This window comes from Besnoitia besnoiti, chromosome VII (genome assembly GCF_002563875.1).
Source record: "Besnoitia besnoiti strain Bb-Ger1 chromosome VII, whole genome shotgun sequence".
Taxonomy (NCBI): domain Eukaryota; phylum Apicomplexa; class Conoidasida; order Eucoccidiorida; family Sarcocystidae; genus Besnoitia; species Besnoitia besnoiti.
The window spans coordinates 300,135-322,217 of NC_042362.1; the positions used below are offsets into that span (position 1 = coordinate 300,135).

General features: G+C 57.0%; 2 protein-coding genes across 2 annotated transcripts; both read right to left on the minus strand.

Moving 5' to 3' along the window:
* Window positions 1-201: 201 nt before the first annotated feature.
* BESB_076300 (uncharacterized protein) lies at window positions 202-3,515 on the minus strand (the record flags this gene model as incomplete). The annotated part of the gene is made up of 6 exons (XM_029365991.1): window positions 202-283; window positions 660-755; window positions 1,103-1,868; window positions 2,076-2,251; window positions 2,651-2,823; window positions 3,414-3,515. The coding sequence occupies 6 exons, from the start codon at window positions 3,513-3,515 to the stop codon at window positions 202-204; spliced, it is 1,395 nt and encodes a 464-aa protein (XP_029217422.1).
* Window positions 3,516-7,076: 3,561 nt separating this feature from the next.
* On the minus strand, window positions 7,077-21,880 carry BESB_076310 (DEAD/DEAH box helicase domain-containing protein; the record flags this gene model as incomplete). Its single annotated transcript, XM_029365992.1, has 18 exons — window positions 7,077-7,444; window positions 7,836-7,981; window positions 8,550-8,674; window positions 9,269-9,612; window positions 10,162-10,390; window positions 11,045-11,312; window positions 11,636-11,721; window positions 11,987-12,044; window positions 12,396-12,589; window positions 13,167-13,244; window positions 13,947-14,606; window positions 15,077-15,185; window positions 15,793-16,065; window positions 16,521-17,746; window positions 18,120-20,046; window positions 20,546-20,652; window positions 21,104-21,220; window positions 21,698-21,880. 18 exons carry the CDS (start codon window positions 21,878-21,880, stop codon window positions 7,077-7,079), a joined length of 6,498 nt encoding a protein of 2,165 aa, XP_029217423.1.
* Between the last annotated feature and the right edge of the window lie 203 nt (window positions 21,881-22,083).

A 22,083-nucleotide genomic window follows, 5' to 3' on the forward strand; every position in this document is an offset into this window, starting at 1 on the left:
GGAGAGTCCTCCTGTTCCTTCTCAAGTTGATTTCCGCGCTGGCTGCTGCCTCGGAAACTCGACGCATCACCGACTTGCCTTCTCGCCTGCTTGCTGCCTCTCAGGTCGTCACTACATCCTCTCCTCGATTTCTACGCGTGGCAGCGGCGGTGCCGCCCCTTCGCGGCTTTCCGCACAGTCTCTCTTCGAGCCCGTTCTTTCTCACCGGCGCGAGCTGCGGCGGTAGCGGGGCGAGGGAGAGACAGACAGCCACCGCTCTCGGCCGCCATGGTCGCGGTCGCGGCTGAACAGACGTAAACAAGGCAAAAAACTGAAACCGGTGACGCGAAGAGCAGCGCAGCGAGCTTTCCACCGCGCAGCGGGCGGCTACCAAGTGTGCACAACAGTCGCGCAGATATTGAGCATTAGTTTCGAGTACGGATATCGCAAAGGGAACGCACACAGTGTCACTGGACTGAACCTAAATACATGTATGTACCTACGCACACACACAGATCGCAGGCACGTAGGCATACTTATTTATTTAAACAGTTATACTTCCTCAGAAAGTCGCGTGCGCTCGTGGGCTCCGGTCAGACGGCCGCAGCGACGCCCAGGGAGCGCCCGCCACAGACTGCGAAAGCGGAAATCTGGTGAAAACTCGAAAAAAGGGCGCTTACGAACGCGATCTGTCGCGTGTCACTTTGTCTCGGCAGCCGCCATCCGCGTCGTAGCGCGTCGGCGAGCCGCGGTAGTAGTCGCTGCGCCGCCCAGCCCTGACGCAAGAGAAAAAAAGAAAAAGTGTTCAGAAAAGCGGCAAATATGAAAAAGCTCGAGGGCACGCGCCAACCCCGCGCAGCGATTCAGAGAAAAACGCCGTCGCACCGCACACGCCTCAACACTTGACCCCAACACGCCTGCGTCTAGTCGACTCCGAACGCCGCTGACGCCCAACATCGACAGCAACGTACACACAGACATACATACAGATGTAGATACAAACGTATATGCATATATATGTACGTATATATACATAGTATATATACATATATAGACAACACGCCACATGTGTGTAGCATCTGCATGTGTGTATGCAGCATATACGTATGTGTGTGGAGCTTACGAGTCCTCCTCGGGTTTTACGTCGTAGTAACCGCCTGCCGGAAGGCCGGCGCGTCTGTCGTAGTAGGGCTCGTCGCCTCGGGCGTCTCTGCGGCGGTCTCGAGGGCGATCCTCTTCGCGCGGGTAGCCGCCCGACCCGTCGCACGCCCACGCACCCCCGCGACTCCACACGCGGTCGCGATCTCTGTCTCTGTGCAGCATCATCGGCTCGCCGAACTCGGGGTAGTAGCCGTAGAGCAGCGGCGGGGAGACAAGCGGCGGAAAGCCGTCGCCGTAGCCAAAGAAGGCGGGGAGTCGCGCGTCACGCGCGTCCCTTGCGCGGTCAGTGCGGCGAGGCGCCAGCGGACTGCGCCCCAAACCCGCGAGGACGCCCGCGCCGGGGGGCATCTGCCCCCCGGCGCGCCCCGAGGCGACCAGTGACCCAAAGTGCGGCGGCGCGTGCGGTGGAAACGCCCCCCCCAGACCGCCTCCGGCGCCTCCGCCGCCCAGCGCCTCGTCGCGATCCACACGCGAGCCTGCCGCGTACGCGCCGGGGGGGAACTCCAGCCAGCCGCAGCCGTTGCGGCCGCGACTCGGCGAGCGCGACGCGCAGCGCCCGTTCTCCCGCGCGTGAGCAGACGCGGCGCCTGCTCGAGAGTCGCGGGTGCGCGCGCGCAGGGGACGCGTGCCGGGAGGAACGAACTCGCGCGAGGCTCCCGGCGCGACGGCGTAGTAGGGAAGAAACCCTGGGCGCAGGCGCCCAGACTTGTCATACTTCACGCTCGCGCCTGCGCAAGCAAAGCCGCGGGGGACAGACAGCCTTCCACGCGCGATCCAGAGAGAAGAGCGCAGGCGAGCCCAGACACGGGTGCAGTGCGACAGCAAGAGTGTGACGCACAAAGAAATCCGAGTGCACGGCTAGAACGACGACTGCGACGCGGAGAAGCGAGGACAGGGAGGGACAGGACGCGCGGGGAGAAGCCGGGCAGACGCACCTGGGGGGCCTTTGTAGTATCCAGGCGTCGGCTGGTGAGGGCGATTGCGCTTCGCACGCTCCACTTTGAGAGGCTTGGTTGCATCACCCGGGAACACCTTGCCGTCGAGCTTCTCAATCGCAATCGAGATCTTCGACGGATCGCGGAAGGAAACGAACGCAAAGCCCCGAGACTCTCTAAAAAAACCAAACGCAGGAAACAGGCCAAACCATGCAACGCGCACAGAGACGAAAGAGGAGCTCTCGAGAGAAGCAAAAGAAAAAAACGAATCTCCCTCGGCGCGCTCTGCGAACGGCAGAGGCCGAAACCAACAGTGCGGCACAGCAAGCAGGGCAGGTGCACGGTCCGCGAACTTCTCTCGAAGAAAGAAACACCCGAAGAGAGAGAAAGAGAGCGAAGACGAAGAACGCAAACAGCTGCGAGACTGGAAGGCAGAGCCCCTGACCCCTGAACTCGCGAACAACGAGGGAGAGAGACGAAGACGAGCGAGTTCAAGCTCCGCAGGGGGGGGTCTCGCCCCGACTCGAGACGGATTGCCTTCTGCAGGGAGAGAGAGAAAAAACTGAGACACTCACCGCGTGACGGGATTGCTGACGATTCTGCAATCGCGAATGTCGCCGACTTCTTCGAATATACGCCGAACGTCCGCCGTGGTCATGTGCACTGGCAGGTTCGAGACGTAGAGTGTTTTACCTGCGAGAGCAGAAGGAACAAAAGAAATATTGAAAGTGAAGAGATATGAGCCCCACTGAACGAGAAGAGAAAGCGGACGAACAACGCGCAGGCGACACGCTCACAAGCCGCCGGCAAATCCGTGGGCTTACGAGCGAGAAAAAATTAAAGACTATCGGCCGAGGAAGAAGGCGAGCAAAGAACAAGGAACGTGACTGCAACTCGCGAAAGCCGCCAGAAGAGACGCAAAGAGCCGAAAATCGAAGAAAGCGATGCAGTGCGACGTGTGGAAGACAAGCGCCAGAGCACGGACAGAGCCAAAAGAGAAGAGGCGAGTCGAAGACAGGCAAGGCAACAGATCGAGACAGACAGGACGAAAAGAAAAGACACAAGAAGCCTTTGTCTATACAGGAGAGAAAAGAAGCAGGCGCACAGCGGGACGGCCAAACCATAGACGAAAAAGCGCTCTCAGGATTTCCCGAGAGATCCGAAGGCCTTCATCGAACAGCGGCCGCAGGACTCGTCCGTTGAAGAGGCACAAAGAAAGAGAGTGCGAGCGAAAAAGGAACGGGGCTTGAGATTGGCTTCGGTTTTCGCTTTACGAGGAGACGGCAACACGGCAGACGAGGACAGAAGCGCAACTCGACGTCTCGATTTCTTCCTTACTCGCTCCTTCGCCTCCTTCGCTTCGGCTCCGGTCATCTCCGGCGCCCTCCCCCCGGCGCGGCTTCCTCGGCTCGAGCCGCGTTCGCTCCTGTCGTCTTCCATGCTCTGCGACAAGGCCTTTTCCGCGAAAACCGATTCAAAAAACCACTTCCGAGTCCTCGCTCGCCCCGAGTCTCTCTGCCGAAAGGAGAGGAAAAGTGAGAAGGGACAGGGAGAGAGAAGCCGAGGAGGAGAAAGCGAAGAGCCTCGGGAGCAGCAAACAGCGGAGAACTGCGGCGCGTGAACGACATGCAACGCGGTACGCCAGAGCGGAAGGAAACCGCGTGGGAAGGACGCCTGAAGCAAAATCTTCCTTCGTGGTGAAGTGCCGCCTTTCTAACGCGAGACAAAAGTGACAAACCGAGGCGAAATTCCGCGTCTCAGCTTCAGATGACGCGTTGCAACAGCGAGGCGGAGGCACGGCACGTGACACAGGGTCGGGCTGGAGAAGATGATCGAAACACGTTGTGAAACTGGATGCACGCCTCTCGATAAAGACGACGCCGGCACGCAAGGGAGAAAAAGACGATAAAAAGGCGAAAACGGAGACTCTGAGACCGCAAGCCTCGTGAACTCCCCGGGGCGCAGCGTGGAGAGCGCTTGTGACTCCCCCTTGCGGAGAGAGCTTCAAAGGACGAGAAAAAGGGCTGAGGACGAAGCACAGAGCCTTCCTTGACTTGCAGCAACACCATTAAAACGGCTTCACTTTACGTCAGGTGAAAAGTAGAATGTTTGCCCGCTCCCCTGCCTCTGCGGCCTCAGGATCAAGACGGCACACAGAGCGGCAAACGGTCTCCAGAGAACTCAGCGGCGACGGCGCGGTGGAAGCGAGGACGGCTGAACTGCAGGCAGAGATGGAGGGCGAGGTAGAAAAAGACTCTCGTTCTCCTTTTCTAGGGAAGGATCTGGCTCTGACGTCTGGGTCTCAGCAATCGGCACGCGTTGGCGCGGACGACGAAGGCGAGACGGCGACAGAAAAGGGGTAAGACGCAGAGACCGGACAGCGATGCCAGCAGACATCAATCTTCTCTTCAGTGCACCCTTCGTCCACAGATGTGCGTGCGAGGAGACCCTAAACGTGAGGCTTGTCCGCCGAGAAACGGATGCACTCGGCTCGCGACTTTCTCGGCGGCCTCCTCGCACACGAGGCAGCAGAGAGGCGAAAACTCCGCGGAAGGAGCAAGCCAGTCGCCGCGCGGCAGACGAGAAACGGAAAGAGAAAAAGGAGAGAGACACACACGCAGAAGTCGGAATCTTTGTTCTCCTCGCTTCTCCTGCGTCTTTTGCTCCTCTCGTCGCCCCTGTTGTGCGGCGAGGCGCGGCCGTTCCACGCGAGAAAACGTGTAAAAAGGCTTCGAAAAATCGCGCGACCGGTGCAGAGACACGGCGCGCCCGCGCGGCCGCGAGCTGACTGCGAAACCCCGCGAAACGTCGCGCGCGAATGGATCTCTGCTCGCGGCTTCCTTCGCTTTCTTTCGTTTTGTCTGAGAGTGTGACACGCAGGCGTCTCAAGCGGCACAGGTGGCGAGCGCGGCGAAGATCGGCAACGAAGGAGACACGCGGCGCCCTCGAAGAGACGAGAGCTACAGCGAGAAGAGTTGTCACTTGTCTGCACTCATCTCCTCACCGAAAACTAGTCCGTTCCTCGGCGAGCACCCGCATTTCTCAGCGAACGAGCTGGAAGCTCGAAACGTCTTTCAGCCAGGAAGAGACGAGCAAGAGCGCCTCTGCGATGAGCCGAAGCGAAAAAGGCATGCAATACCCACCAGCACGGCTCGGGCTAGCACTAAGGCAGAAAGAGAGAGAGGACGTCGTCTGCATAGCTTGCCGCAAGGAGATAATGCAGACCCAAAGAGACAAAGGCTGCGGCGTCTGAGGAAGAGAAGCGAGAGAAAAAGCAGTTTAATTCATATTGATTTAGACCAAAAGGCGAAGACTGAAGAAGGAGTGAGGGAGGAAGGGGCTAGACAGGAGGAAGGTACTCAGGCGGCTGTGCGTGTAGGTCTTCCCCTTCGTGTCGCAGAGGCAGGGGAGCAGCGAATGAAAAGAACTCGGAGAAAATGAAAAAGATCCAGGTAAATTGCAGATGAGAAGACAAGCACATTACTAACTGCCTCCAGAGCGGCGGAGCGCACACGAGCTTGAGAGGGAGTAACGCAGCACTGGCGAGTTTCAGAGTCTCTTCATAACAGAAGGCCAGATACCGAAAAAGTACACCTCCGAAGAAATGCAGATAAAAGGGCACGCTAGAGACACGGTCTGCGCAGTTTTTGTTTTATTTGTTGAAGAGGAATTTTCAGGGGCAGCAGCTCTGCGTCAACGTGAAGCGACAACGCACTTTCGTCACTCCGCCTTCAACAAATGATGGACTTATCGCAAACGGTCTAAAAATTCTCTTCGAGAATACCTATCCTTGCCGTGAAAGATATAAGCGAACAGGCAGAGGCTCAAACCGAATTTAAGAAAGCTTCGCCATCAACTCGAGTAGAGAACAAAGCAGACTTGCACGCTATGCGGGACCGGTGATACGCTGAGTCTACGTGGAGATGACGCATATTCCGCTGCCCTACACGAGCGATTCTTCAGCATTGAAGATTCAGAACACAACAATCCGCGAGGGAGGAGCCACTCGCGAGTTGCAATGAAGTCATCCACCGCCGTAGGGCAGGAGGCTTATCTCTCTCCGCACGGCTTGCGGCTCTCTCGCCCGCGGGAAGGGTGTATGACTCTGCGACTGATATCCTCCATATTTGATTCGACCTGCCGGCTCTCGAAATGCAACGAGTTTTCGTGCTCCCAACTCTCGTCGCAGTGCCCAGTTCCAGAGCTCAGATACGCAACAAGGTTTCAGGAACCCTTTTCGAAAGAGACATCTAACTTAACCGTGAGAGATATATGCCTCCAGGCAAAGGCCTGAACCGAGTTCAAAGGCCTCGCCACCAACTCGAGCAGAAAAAAAAAGCAGGTGCGCACGCCCTGGACCCTAAAGGTCATGTGCGACACGCAGAATATGCGCTATCTGTGAGTGACTCTCGCCATGTGCAGGAAGCTGTGTCTGCGTGAACCACGTGGGAAGACCGTGCAACGAATTATTTTGCGAATTTTCGTCGCTGTGAACCGACGCCGAAACAGAAGAAATATTTCGCCTCCTCGAACTGACCGGAGAGGTTTCCACGAGGTCGACTGTGTATTATTCATGTCGACAGCTGATTTACAAAGAAGTCATAGGACACTATGTCTTCTACAGATGTACCGTAACTCGAACGATGGTGACATCCAATGTCCGCGCTGATGGCTTTAGTGTCCTCGATCGCCTGGCGCTTGAAAACGATTCCGTCTCCTCGCTTCCGAGCAAACGACGCCCCGACCTTCCAGGCGCGCCACATGCAGAGACACGTGAATTAACGCCTTCACACATCTGCGCACACAATAATGTTGCGACGGCGCGCGAAGAAAAGTTCCACTCAACGCGCAAAGTCGAAAGCAGCCTCGAGAACAGCATATTACCCATAGGGACGCCCACATGCGAGTATACAAATATATATATATATATATATATATATATGAGTATATGTAGACATACGTCCATATACAACAAGTATATTTACATGCGTAGGCCTTGCGCTAGAGCTTGTGACCTTCGAACTCAACGAGTTTCTTGACGACAGAGATGAGCTCAGCACCCACCCGCTGCCCGTCTTCTTCCTCAAACAGCCCGCTGCCGCAGACTGAACGCTCAGCGAGGCACGAAGGGGAAGCCGCGGCGGAATTTTGAGGCTTCCCCTTTTTCCCGTCGTGTCGGTGGCGTGTGCCGCGGCCGGGCTCTCTGAAGTATGAGCGCGACAGCGTGCGCGAGAAGAACGCGTCGAGAAGCACCGAGAAAAGAAATTTCAGCGTCCGAATGTAACTCCCAATGAGGCCAGGGCAGCGGAGCTCAATCCAGCCGTCGAGCCGCAGCAGGCCGCGCTCTCCGCACACTTCGATCTCGCAGCCTGAGAGAGAAACGAAGGCACCGCGAAGATGTGACGAAAAGGAGTAAGAAAACACAGGAAAAGCGCGAAGGATAGAAAGGAAAAAGCGTGCAAGACGACAAAAGTGGAGACCGGGAAAGCAGAGAGAGGCGCGAGCGACTCGCGGCGGAGAGGCGCAAGAAACACAGGCGCAAGTCATTCAACGCGCAGCGGTGGAAGAAGAATTCCGAGAAACGCGAGAGAATAGAGACAAGGAGACAGAGAGGTTGACAGAACACTGAACCCTAAAACAAGAAGATGAGCGAGAGAGGCAAGGAAGCAAGGCTAGGCGAACTTCTAGCTCCTAACTGTAAATAAAATGAACACATAAACGGGCGCCTGAGCGAAAAGAAGGACGAGATTGAGAACCTACAGGAGAGAAGAAGGAGCGCAAACACAGAGACCGTCGAGACATCCTTGATGAAAGGTTTGCTTGTTTGAACTTTTTCGAGGAAGGCCAGCCACTGCGTCTCAAGGCGATTCGTGCCAAAGTTGATGCTTGACGGATGGATAAACACACTGAAAGAAAACACAGGCGGCCGCAGAGGCGAGCGGTGAGCGGGCGACACGCGTCGGAGACCGAAGGAACCCGACAAGAGAAACGAGAAAGACGCGACGCACGTGAACCCCACACCATACAAACCGAACCACACCCGCCCTACAGACGACAAAGATTCTCCACATGCATACAGAGATGCAGCAGTACTCTTTCACGTACGTTTCCACATCGTTACCGAGACAACGACGGCCGGTAGCCCAACCGTATCTACGTCTACGAATACACACACATCTACACTATTTACATGTACATATATACGCATATGCATATATACACACACATGCGTATATATACATATATATATGCGCGAGCCATGGCGGTGTCCCGGCGCGGATACAGGACTGTATTAGTTGTCACGTGGGTGCTCGCCCGAATCTGCGACAAATGTATCTTGGACGTGTGCATTCCAGGGGCTAAATGCCACTCAAACATGCGTTAGGGTTTAGGAGTGTAGGGTTTCGCGAGAGGGGGGACACTCTCGCTTTAGGGGATGCGCTGCGCTGCGACGCGCGTGCTCTGGCGTCTCACCGCTGCAGCTGCTCTTGGGCGTTCGCAGCTTTTTCTGGCTCGCCTCGCTCGTCGTCCTCGACTCGCGTCAGATATTTGATCTCCCAGGGCTCGGGGAGCTTTTCTACGGTCCCCGAGGCGACGTGCTGCGAACGCCCGGCACAGAAAACCTCTTTTCGCGTGAGCAAGGAGACACAGCATCTGGCGAACTCCCGACTCGCTACCGTCCTGCTCTGTCCCCCACAAGATAAAAATAATTAATTTTAAAGGAGCCAGGGCAATGAGCGACTTGTCTCCAACGCGCAAAGGATGCCGGTCCACGTCGACGAGAGCGTGGCTCACAGAGAGGCCACGGAACTGACTGCTGCTGTCTTCTCCCGGCGAGCGCTGTGGCAACACGAGTCTCGGCGTCTGCAGTGCAGCGCCGCTGCCGCCACGCTCAACTCGATTTGCTCTCTCTGCTCTAGGGTTTAGGGTTTGGGGTTGACTTGCCACTGCGCGGTCTCCCTCTCTTTGCGGCGGCGCAGCACGCTTAGCTAGCTGCCGCGAGGCTGGCGTCTGATCTCTTTCTTGGCGCTTCTGGACTACTGCCCCTAAACCCGAACCCGTCTCCGGCTCGTCTCCTTCCTCCGCATTTTCTGCTTCGCTTGCGTGCGCCGCGCTCCTGTTTTCGAGGGTTTCTCTTCTCGACCAGCGGCCCCAGCTTTCCTCGTTTCCTCTCTCTGCGGTGTCTCGCTTACCACGAAGCGTTTGCGTGGCGCACGCACGACTGCGACTTGTGGATACAGGCCGGCGACGACGCAGGCCTTCAAGTACCAGAAGATGCTTCTGCTGTTCCCTTCTTCTTCCGCGGACTTCTTTCCGCTCGCCTCCGCCTCAGTCGCGCGAGTCGTTGAGGCGCATTTCAGCGCGGCCGCGCCGTCGGCGACTCCTTCTTCGCCCTTCTCAGAGGAAAGCGAGGCAACGAGGGCCTCGCCGTCCAGCAGCTCAGAGCAGATTCGCGCGTCGATCTCTTCTTCGTGGCCTGCCTCAGGATCCTCGTCGGCTTGCGCGCCTCGCGGCTCGCGCGCGGGCGTCCTCGCCGCTGCAGCACGGGTGCACGCAGCCAGAAAAAGTCAAGAGACTGTCGAAATGCAGCGAGGAGGGAACTGAGGAACAGAGACGCGGGCGAGAAGAAGGCCGACGAAAAGACCCGGAGAGAAGAAGGAGCACGACCCCGAGAGCCTCGCAGAAGCGAGGGGAGAGGGTCCTGAACCGCCGAGGCCAGCAGAACCATCCGGGCGTGACGCCCCGACACAGAGATGAGAGTGAGCAAGCAGGGACTGCCAGAAACGTGAAGACAGTGAGGAAGGAAACAGAACAGCACTTCCCGGTTTCTGGTTCGACCCCAGAGTGGCCTAGACGCAAATCCTGAACCCTACACGTGGATGAAACAAGGAGCCGGTCGATAACAAAACGCCAGTGGAGAGTGGAGACACACCTGCAAGGCTGGCAGCGAGGAGACCCGAGGCAAGCAGAGAGCACGCTGAGGAAAGAAGAGGCTAAAGTGAATTTCGTGACGCATGCGAAAGGGAGGGGCGGATGTGCAGACAGAGGTAAGGCGTGTGCAGGGGTAGAAGAGCAAGCCACGCACCGGGTTTAACTCGCTCGCTTTCTTGCGCTTGCGTGAGGTCTTTGAGCCCGACTTCCGCGACTACGCGTGCAAACCTCTTTCGAAGTTCGTCTGCGTTGCGCATGCTCTGCGGATTCACTCCGAACTTGCGACAGAACTGCTCCTCCGTCCGTCGGTTCTTCTGCACCAGCCGCCAGGCGAAGAAAATCCGCAAATTCGTGATAAAGTCCGACTGGCTCCGCGAAAAATACTGAAAACACAGAGCCACACACACACGCATGCATGCATAACGCAGCGTGAGAAGTGACACCAACCTAGAGGCATCACATATCGCAGGGGTATACACCGAGACATATATATATATATATATATATGCATGTGGATATACGCATGTAGAACCGGTAGTCATGCCTCAGCTCAGCTCGCCGAAAAAGCTGAAGAGAACGAAGCAAAGGCGTCAACGAGGCACACAGACAGAGCTGCATATCCCACCAAAGGACAGCCAGTGTAGAACTAGAAGCTGCATACACGGAGACCGCGTCAAGGAGAAGAAGAAAGAAAGTTTTACACAGATGCGGTGGAAGACGAGTGAGGACGGGCTTTCGCTCCCTATACACAAGGCACGTAGAAGCCGAATGGAAACGGTACTCAAAACTTACACAGGCATACATATAGATGCAGACGCACGCCTAACGTGAAATCCAATACTTCGAATTTCATAGAACACTCCAACTTTTTACTTGCACTCGCACGCTCATATTCATCCTTGCCGCAGCAGCAGAACACACATGCCCATTCAAACGTATGTCCAGAGAATAAGGATATTGATACATACGTATTGGCAAATGGAGCCTCCGCTTCTGCGCATGCAACAACTTTGAGTTGGATGAGAATGAGATCTCACCTTCTGCCGCGCTGCGGAGGCCTCCGGGTTCACGAGATGGGAGACGTAGAGCGACGACTCGACAGCCATGAGTGCGCAAAGAGCTGTCATCTCATCGAGACAGGAGAGCGCCGCGGAGTAAATCAGCATCCGTGCAAACGCGAGATCCATGGGGAAAAGGGACAGCACACGCCCGAGACTCGTGAGTCTCTCTTCATCTCCACATCCGCGTGCGGCGTCGGGCGACGCGGATGCGGAGAGCTGCAAGGCACCCAGGCGCGACAGAACTCTGAAAAAAGCAGGAACGAACACAGCAAAGTGACGACACGGAGTAAAAGAGGGGGCGGAAGAAGAAGGACAGAAGCGGAAGAAGACGCAGAGAGTGAAGGCGAGACCAGAGAGTCGAGGCACGCAGCATGCAGCAGGGGCACAGGATGGGCACACGAGGACAAGAGGAGGGAAGGCGCGAAGAGACGCGAGGAGAGAAAACAATATAGAGACAGATCGATCGAATACGCACGCAAGACACAACATGATGAGGAGGAACACACGGAGAAGAGTCGCAACACAGCGGGACAAAGAGACGCAAATAGAGGGCGTTCAGTTCCTCACTTGACGGCCGAGGTGATGCTGCTCGGAGAGGGAGGCTCGATGCACTCAGCCAAAATGCGTTCCAACGGCTCGTGGGGGAAAATCGCCTGCGGGAAGCGGAAAGGCGGAACACAGCCGGGAGAGGTACATGGAGCCAAAGCCAGAAGACGCGAGACGACACGCGGACGCGATGACAAAGCTGAGCAGAGAGAGACATCACAGCCGTTGCGGCCTCCGTCGCTTCGGCTCGGCGCCCTGCAGCTGAGCCTGCCCTTCAACCCGCTTTCTCGCCTTCGCGCTAAGCACACTGCGTCGCTGCTGCTGCTTCCTCTGGCTTCTCTTTGGCTGCTCCGTTTGCATCCCGCGGCTTACCTTGAGTTGGAGGCAGACGTTTTCCAGCGGCCGGCGCTGCAGCTCGGGCGTCTCACTCCTGAGAAATTCCGGAAAAATCGAAAAAAATCGCGTTTCCGCGCCCGCGTATTTCGGATTGGGGATTTCAATCCACCTGTATGTGTCCCTCCCGTGCGCGTCTCGCGGCTAAATGGCGCCACAGCTGCCTGGCAGCCTGTTTCGAACTTCAGCTTTCGTCACTTTCCTCTCGGCTCGTGCGTCCCGCCTCTGCTGGCGCACCTGGCTGTCCACGCTCCAGACCCTAGGGATTAAACGGCATCTGGTTCTTTCGCATTTGAGCGAACCGATCAAACGACTTCTTTCTCCTCTGCGACTATCCCGCTGCGACGCGAGCCCCTAAACGTCGCCCGCCTCAAGCTCCACTCCTCACTGCTTCATGTATTTTTCGAAGACGCTCTTCTCGTAGAGGCGGAAGCATTCGCCGGCAGCCACACGACCTGCGCGCCCTGCGCGCTGCTGTGCCGCCGACCGAGAAATCGCCTGCTCGCGCAGCTGACTCAGGCGCTTCCGCGGATCGAACTCCATCTGCTTGTGCAGCCCCGAGTCAATCACGAAGGAAATATCCTGAAGCGACGCAGAAAAGAGTCGAAAAAACCCGCGCGCGAGTCCGATCGCTGTGACTGCCGTCGCCGCCTTAGAGGCGCGGCATACGGCGGAGGCAGCCGACTCGAGAAAACTCCGACAAGGAATCGAAAACAGCTCGCGTCACTGGCAATGCAAGGCACAGAGTCGCCAGCGACACCTAGTCAAATGCATATGAGTCTAGATATGCGACCGCGTGTGTGTTACACGTCGGTATGCATATGCATATCTGTGCACCTTCAGCTCTATCTACTTATGTATCTATCTAGTTACGCATCTATCTATCTATCCGTCTATCTATCTATCTATCTATCTATCTATCTATCTATCTATCTATCTATCTATCTATCTATCTATCCATCTATATCTATCTATCGATATATATATATATATATATATGTATATATATATGCATGCGAGTACATGGGATTGCGCAGAAGAGAAAAGGTCCCGAACGAGCCTGATGCGGGAGAATCAAGCACGCAGTTTGGGATCTTCAAACGCGAGTGAAGGACGAGAACTCCAGAAGAAAAAGAGCTCAAGACGCTTTCAGACGTACAGGAATGGTGACGGAAGTCTCCGCGATGTTTGTGGCAATAACCACTTTCCGCAGACCCGGAGGCGCGGGCTGGAAGACCTGAGGAAACAAAAAAAAACCGACGACAAGGCGAGACGAACAATACACGATGCGTCTCACGCATCAAGCACGAGAGCTCTGTCCTCTTCGTCTCCCCTCCTGTTCCACTCTGCCTTTTTTGCGGGTCTCTTTTCCGCATGTTTTGCTCCTTCCGCAGTCCTCTCCCCGCGTCCACGACCACTGCCAAAATATCGAATGGTTTCCTCGCCAGAGACGCGAAGAGACAGGTGAAGAAAACACGAAGGCTGACCTCCCAGGTGAGGCTGGCCTGCTCTTCAGCGATACGAATATGACTCCACAACGGACTCGGACTGCGCACAAAACTCCATCGTCTTTCCGCTACAAACTTGCGTCTGCTGGAAGGCCTGTTGCCTGCGCTCGCGAGTGCAGCTGCTGAGGCGACGGTGAATGCGAGACCCTTCAGAAACCGACACGACGCCGCCCTCGAGTCTCGTGTGCGACACATCCACCGCAGCAGTCTCGTGTTGCTGCGCACCCGGCCAAGACTCCTGTCCCATATTTTTTCACGATTTTTAACTCTTTTTTCGCGATTTTTCGCACTTTTCCTCGCGTTTGAGAGCCTCGTTCGACGCGCAGCGCGCAGTCTCACAGACAGCATATCGCCACGAGGTGCTATTTGAGAGTATTTGACGCGCGTGTCCGCCGGCTTCAAGACGTTCAAGACTCGCGGGGATCTCTCACCTTCTGCTGCTGCGCGGGCTGGAGCGCCGCGTGGCAAGGCAGCACCCAGAGCGGCAGCCCCAGCGCCTCGCAGGCGCGGCAGGCGCTGTTTACTTCGCCGACGCCGCTGAGGAAGACGAGGATTGCGCCGCGCGCCGCTTGCTCGCGCCCGCCCCTGTCGCCTCCCTTTCCTTCCGGCTTCTGGTTGCCGCTCGCGGCTTCGCGCAGAGGTCGGCTGCCGTGAATGAAGCGAATCAACTCGGCGACGTCGCGAATGATTGCCGGCAGCGGACAGGGCACGACGGCGTCGGAAGACGCGAAGGCGATCTCTTCCTCCGCGCTCGCTCTTTCGCGCCCGCCCGGCGCGGCCTGCGCAAAGCCCCCGCCCTCGCTGCGGCTCGCCCGCCGCACGTCTCGCGCGAGCGCCAGCGACGAGAAGGCGGACGCAGAGCTTGGTCTGCGCCCGTCGGCGTCCTTCTCCACGAGGCGCCGAATGTCTTCTGCGTAGAAAACGGAGACAGGGAACGTGCGACCCGATACCCGCAACGTCGAGACGCAGGCGGAGGGCGAGGAGGCTCTGGGTGCGATGCCCCTGGGGACAAGCGACCCGGGCGGCAGCCGGCGGAAGTAAGACGCGAAAAACTCCACCGACACACTCGCGCTCATCAGCACGACCTTGAGCTGAAACAGAGAAAACAAGGAAACCCTAAACCCTGAGACCAAAGAAAATGCAACGCCCGAGACGCGCCGTGGGCGACAGAAGGACACATAGAGGACGCAGACAGAAATCGGGAAGCGCTGGAACCCAGAGCCACAAGGAAAAAAATGCATGCATTGGAAGACGAAAAGGAAAAGAAGGAAAAGCCACCGAAGAATTTACGGTTATCGAAGAAGGCGATCGCGAGAAGACATGGACACAGGAAACAGCAGAGACGAGAGACGCATGAACGAGGGGGGGAGATGAAGAGCAAGGCAAGATATCGAGCTCATTCCAGCTGAAGAGGGAACTGACCAAGCGAATGACAGCAACGCAGCTCGCAACGCAGAGACGCCACCCGACAGAAAACTCACGGGAAAAAGGAGGAAAGGAACAGCAGCATTAGTTCTTTGCTTGCCGAGAAACACCGCTCTAAAACGTGGCGGCTGCTCACCACGGGGTTGTGTACGAGGGCGCGCGAGAGAAGGAGGAGCAAAAGATCGACTTCTGTCGCGCGCTCATGAACTTCGTCCACGACCACCACCGAGACGTCTCGCAAGTACCTGAACAGAAGAAACGCGTCTCACGCCCATCTTGTCCGCGGCTGCTGCGAGATCTCGCGAAAGACGAAGTAGCGTCTCCCCCTCGGAGAGAGTCGACGGGATAAAGATAGCCCAGCTTTGCGGGAAAACAGCGAAAAAAAACACGCGCAACGAAAGCCGACAAGACATTCCCACAGCAAAAGTGTTTCCGTGTACAGCTCATGTGAAGACATTTTTATTCCAGTTGAGAGAGATATATTTCCACATATTTTTATATATTCACGTAAATACACATATTTATATGTATGCATGTAAACCGCCGGGTTACTGCGGACTGCAGATGGGGCCGTCGGTGCGGGGGTCGTGCGTCTTTTTTATCCGCCAACATAGAGGCTTCTGGTCTTCCGACGTGCTCACAAGCGATGCGTCGCGAAGCCCTGGTAAGCTCGAATATCGAAGGAACGCCCAGCCCACACCAATACATACAAAAATCAAACATACATAGATACATACATACATAATGCATACAGGCAGACATACAGACATACACATGCATGCATGCAAAGATCCATGTCCGCATGCATGTCCACAGATGTGGCCGTAGGGCGCAGCAGTGCCCTTGGCGCACCGGTCGCTAAGGAACTTTCTGAGGAGGACTCCGTGCGTGCAAAAGATAAGGCGGGAGTTTTTTGACATTTTCGTCTCAAGGCGAATTTGATAGCCAACGAGGCCGCCGAGCGCAGTCCCCATCTCCTCCGCCACGCGCGCGGCGACGGATACTGCCGCCAGACGCCGAGGCTGACTGCAGAGAACTAGCGAAGACGCCGAAGAAGGCGTGCCTGAGGCAGACTGCGCGGCGGCCTCGAGGAGGATGCGAGGGATTTGCGTCGTCTTTCCCGACCTGAAAAAGACGAGCGAAAAAAAAAACAGAGTCGTAAGAAGTGCCCGTGTAGCTTCGCAACAATCACGCGCAGACAAGTGAAGTGCGTCTGTCTCACTCGACGCTCCTGTACATCTAAATATATATATATATATATATATATATATATGTTATACACAGATATATATAAGCAAATATACGTAGATAGATATATACATATGTATATACCGAGGAAGATATGGAGAAGTATCCACGAATGCATGCAAAGCGATGCACACATACGTACAAATACATATATATATATATATCTATAAATATATGTATATATATATATATATATGACCGTGGCTCTCTGTCCTAAGCGTCTGTTCTAGGAGCTTTTTCGTGAAGCGTATGTCGCTTGTCTTCTTCGTCGCGCCTCCGCGTGTTTCTGCCGCTTGGGTGGAGTGCAGAATTTCGGCGTTTCGAAGCCTCACCCAGTCTCGCCCTGCAGCACGAGGACGCGCCTCGTAGCATCTCCCATGAACTTATGAAGGAATGCCTCGTGCTCGCGCACCGGCAGACCAAGCGCTTCTTTCTTGCTGCTTTCTGTAGTTCTTCCGCGGAGAATCTGCTCACACAAGTCGGGCGATAGCGGGTACAGACTACGCGACTCCGCCACCCCTTCTGTCTCCGCGGACTCTCCATTCGCCGTCGTTGGCGCGCCGAGAGCCGCGTCGCGTGTCTCGCCGCGGCCGCTCGCTTGCGTGCGCTTGCGGGCGTCGGCGTTTTGGGCTTCCTGTTCTCTGGAGGCCTTAAAGGGCGACGAAGCGAGCGAGGCCTTTCTTCCTTCTCGGCGAAGGGCTGCACCTGTCTCCACGGAACTGTGCTTGGAGTCTCCAGTCGCATGCGCTGGCATCGAAGGGCCTTGCCTCCGCGGCTTTGCTCGACGCGCGCGTAGCAGCCCCAGCGGGTCGTCTGCCGCGGAGCATCCCGAGGCGAAGGCAATCCAACGCCGCAAGAGATCTTGTTTCTCTTCGTCTTCCGCGTCCGCGCTGGAGTCTTCGCCGGTCTCGCGCGCCTTCCTGCGCGTCGCAAATAGCGCCGCCTGGAGCTCCCCGAAGGCCTCGCGGAGGAGTGAAGGCGACTGAAGGAAAGACGAAATATCCAGTAGAGAGGCCTGCAGGTTGCCGTCCTCAAGCGCATGTGCAACAGCCCGTTCTTCAGGCGAAGTAGGCGCCCGCGATGAGGGAGAGGTGCCCTGCGCCGGGGCGAGAAGAAGACGATGGAGTGGCGGTAAGACGGCGGGCTCTGACGCCAGCGAGGGATAGAGCGCGGACAGAGGCGACTCCAGGAGACGCGAAAGCGCGAAGCGCGAAGCCGAGAGAGAGATCCAGAGCGAAAAGAAACTGAGACACAGCGAGCACGAAGAGGACGAGGGGGGAACGAGGTCAATCCAGACGAGAGGCGGAAGCAGAGGATACGGGCCTGCCTCGGGAGGCACGTACACGAAGAGACGCCCGTTCAAGGCAGCCGGCAGCAGCGAGGACGGCGAGGCGAGCGCCGAGGGGAGGATAGCCAGCAGTGGCTCGGTCGGAATTGCCTCAACCGTAAATGAGGCAAACATCCCAGAAAGATCGCGCGAAGCCGACGCAGGCGCGAAAACTTTGAAGGACGCCCCGGGGAACAGGCTGTCAACCGCTTCTTTCTCGTCGGCAAGTAGCTGGACCAGTGAACGGCAGGAAAGAAACCAAACGAAAGACAGATGATCTGAAGGGCCTCCTCGATGTCCCTCTCCAAGCGAGAAGGACGTGCAGACGAATCAAACGCCGAAAACAACGCAAACGTCGATCCTGGAAGAACGCCGTCATCCATTTATGAATATATATACATATATGTGAGTACATATATCGACCTGATTTGCTGGGAGCTTGTGGATCACCATACACGTACGTGCCGGCGAACCGACATGTATTACTACATCTACCTGTCAAGCATGTATATCTGCCTATACCTACCCCCAGACGGTTCGGGGCTTCCGGATATTGGAATACACAGAGAGGTGTTCCACACGGCCGCGTTGACTGCGCTCTCACCTCTGCGATTCGGGCTTTCATCGCCTTGTTTCCCTGGATTGTCTCTTTCAACTTCTCCATCGAGAGGGACTCTGCACCAACCGCCCATCTCTCCTCTGGGCGGCCCCCCTGGGCAGCTTCCTGACTCCATGTTTCCGCTGTGCGCGCGGCGTCGGCGAGCGCCTCCAACGCGCTTGCGAAGAGCAGAAAGACGGAGTTACGGTTTCGCGCGAAGAGCTTCTTCTCCCTCTCCAGGCGCGTCAAGAGATCCCTCGCAGGCGCGTGCAGCGCGCTGGCTTGGGCGAAGGCTCGAAGCGCAGCCAGTTCGATCGCGTTTTTCTCTGCCCCGTGGCTGGCTCCACTCGCCTCCATGCTTGTGTCTTCGTCCTCCCAACTATCTGGGACAGCGGCTGTCTCGCCGTTCGCTCTCTTCGCGTCGCCTTCATCGCCTCCCACGGTCGCCGCAGTCGATCGATCCACAAGAGGCTGCAGACGCGCGAGGAGGCTCTGCTGCGAGGCATGCAGTTTGCTTCGAATTTTTTCCAATTTTTCCAGAATTCCGTCCTTCCCGCCACCCCCCGCGTTCTCTGCCCCGCCCCCCCGCGCCTCCTCGACGAGCTCATCCTCGATAAGACACGCGAGAAGACGCACGTCGGGCGACTCATCCGCCTTCTCTCCCTTCCTCGCCAGTCCTCGCTTCCCTGCTGGAGACTTCGAGTTCACGCCCATGTCTCCTCTTTCCGCCTCCGCCCGCAGGTCGCCGGCTCCCCGCCGCGCCGGCGTCTCCTCTGCGCGTTCGCGCTCCCAGTCGTCTTGGAAGGGCTCGTCGTCTTCACTGTCGTCGTCGCCCTCGTCTTCGTCTTGCCCCTTCGCGAAGACGTGAACCTCGATTTGTTTTCCTCTGGGGTCGAAGGTGCGCGGCAGGCGCTCTTCGCGCTCTTCGTTCAAACAGAGGAAGTCGACTAGCGAGTGAAGAGTCTCTTCAAGCAGCTTCTCCGCCGCCTCGCTGCTCCCCCGCGCAGCCTTCGCGCGCGGCGCGTCGTTCCCACTCGCGTGTCGCTCGCGCGCGAGGACTTCCGAAAAAGTCTCCACGGCGGCGCGCGCCTGAGCCTCTGCAAAGCCCTGCGCCGCGAGCCCAGCGAGCAGCCTCCCTGCAAACGCGTCGGAGAGCAAAAACGAAGATGGAGAATAAGGAGACGGAGAGAGGAGAAGCGACGCGGCGAGAGTTCGCCAGCTGTGCCGGTGCCACAGAGGCGGCAGGACGAAGCCAGAGGCGCTGAGGGCAGGCGAGGGAGGCGCCGCTGACGACGCAGATGAGGGCGCTGCGACCGCGAGCCGCTGGAGCGCTTTGCGGAGGACGCCTCTCACAGCCTCGCGGACTGCGGAGGCCATGTAGACTGTCGGCTCCTGGCTTCTCCTCTGTTCCTGCGCCAACTCGCGCCTACGCTCCTTCTGCGCGCGAACGACCCGCCGCGCATCCGCCTCTTGCTTCCGGTGATACTCCGAGGCAAACTGCCGCGCGCTGCTGATCGCGAAGACAGCCGGCGGTGCGGCCGGCTCCGCCGGCGGAGAAGGCGAAGCCGAGGAAGACGCATTCGGAGCAGCGGCTGCGGAGGGCGAGGACGTCTTTTTGCCGCTCTTCTTCTCGCGGGCGCTCCCCGGAGATGCCGCAGAAGAGACAGAAGAGGCGGAGGGGGGCGAGGCGGCCGCCGCGCAGGTGGGAGCCGGCGCGGGAGAGAGCGAGGAAACCGGGAGTCTCCGCGCCGACGGCACGGCTTGCTTTTCTCTCGCTGGAGCTGGCGAGGGAGCCAGTGCCAGCCACGCCTCGCGGAACGGCGACGGAAACAACTTTTCGTAGGGCCGCGTGGGCTCCAGAAAGTGCAGCGCGAGAAGCGCTGAGAAGTGCTCGCTGTGCGTCTTGAACTCCCAGTCCTGCTCGGTGAGGAATCTGCGAAACAACACGCCAACAAGCGGACGAAGCTGAGGCGTTGAACGCGAGCGCGGAGTCACCGGCAGCATCCGGGCCTGGAAAGGGAGCGCGGAGCCGCAGGGCAAGAGGCAGACGCGGCTCGTGGCATGGAGAAAGGCGACTCCAGTGAGAAAGAAGCGTTTTTGCTCCCTTCTTTTCCGGTTTTTCGTCCCGGATTCGGGGAGAACTCGGTTGTCTTTATCCCATACGCGGAGTCGCCTTCCGTGTTGTGACAGCTACCATGTCTTTAATTATTTAGCCGACCTGGTGTCTCTGCCGCAGGGTCTCTGCGTCCTCACGTGTCCTGCTTCGTCTGTCATTTACGTGCTTGGTAGCCAAAAGAAAACAGTTTCCCTCTTTTCGCTGATGGTAGTTTTTCAACAATTTATAAATATTTTGGTTTAAACTATACGAGCAAATCTCTTTAAAAAAACAAATATGAAATGTAAAACTCTGACCGGAGATTCCCGCTGCTCACTTCATCGTCTTCGTGGCGTCCTTCGCGTGAGGCATGATGCACTCCGTCTTGAACCGTCCAGGCGCGTTGGCGCGCTTCTGCTCAAATCGCGGCTTGGGCAACTTGTGCTGCAAAAAACAGGTAGAGGATGAAAATTCAAACTCGCAAAACAACTTGGAGCCCAGAGGATCGAGGCGGGCGGGGACTCCTGAAGCCTGAAGACTCCTGGCCTCCGCACCGCATGCGCACGCAACAGAGTTGACGATGCAGCTGGAAGCCGCGGCCGCGGAGACTTCAAAGCCCACGAGATCCGGCTGAGGATCTGAACACTTTCCTAAAACGTAGCTTTTCGTCAGTTACACACGCACAATCGACCCGTGAAGCCTGTAGACGTTCCTGCGTTGAGACTTTGAATGTGCGTACAGGCTCAGGAGCGAAGACGCCGATGACCGCGGCTCAGAGCGTGTCTCTCGGAGAGCGGTACAACCGGGCGGGCTGCGGCGACTCAGTGAGTTCTCTCTGCATCTGCGTTTGCGCGAAAAAGGAGACAGAGGGGAGAATTTCGCTGGCCTGGCGTACCTTTTGACAGTAGTTATGCAGCAACTGCTTCGGCGTGCGCTGGAAGGGCTTCAGCTCGATGTAGCCGGGTGGCGGCGGCTCCGCGGCTCTGGTATTCTCGCCTGCGGGCGCTGCGCCCTACGAGCGAGAAACGAAAAGAAAATACGTGAAAACACTCACACGAGATGACCACAGGTTCGCTCGCAGAGAAGAGAGTCTTCCCAAGAACCCGAGAGAGAGAAGGGGGACAGCGGAGCTGACACAAGCGGCGGGAGGAAGTCAGAAAGTGAAGCGGAGGTGAACAAGCAAGAAAATAATCGCAAAAGGCAAAGCAAACGAACGCACATCGACAGAAAAAAGACGGGGAACACGACCGGTGGAGAGCGACGCAAGAAGCAAAAACGAGTGAGAGAGAGGAAAACGCCTGGAGAGAAAAAAGAGTATTTCTTGCTGAAACATGCACTCCCGCAGCTGTTCTGGATACAGAAACTTCTCAGCTGCCTATCGAAGTCGAGCGGCGAAGCGCCTCACGCAGGCATAGACGTATCTGCTGTTTGTGAGTGCAGTTAAGAGACAACATCTTGTCAACCTTGCTTTGGTCTATTCCTCGCTCACCGAGTCTTCCTTTTTCTTCCCCTTCTTGTCCTTTCCCGCTGAAGCAGAGGCCCCGAGTTTTTCTTCTTCCTTTTTGTCCCTTTCGCCTTTTTTTCCTTTCTTCGCGTCCTTCGCGGGTTCCGGTGGGCTCTTCGCCCCCTTCGCCGTTTCCTCTTGGGCGGCGGCCTTCTTCGGTTTCGCCATCGTCGCAAGAATGAGAAAGAACAAAACCCAGAAAAACGGACGAAAGGGAGGAAAAGGATACAGACAGAGGAAGTGTGAAATAATACAGGGACCACGCCAGCGAGAGAGAAAAAAGCGGCGAAAGGACAGCCTACTACGAAGGCGGAGTTGGCGGATACGGGAAAAGAGAGAGAAGAGAAGCAAGAGACGCCAGACTCGAACGC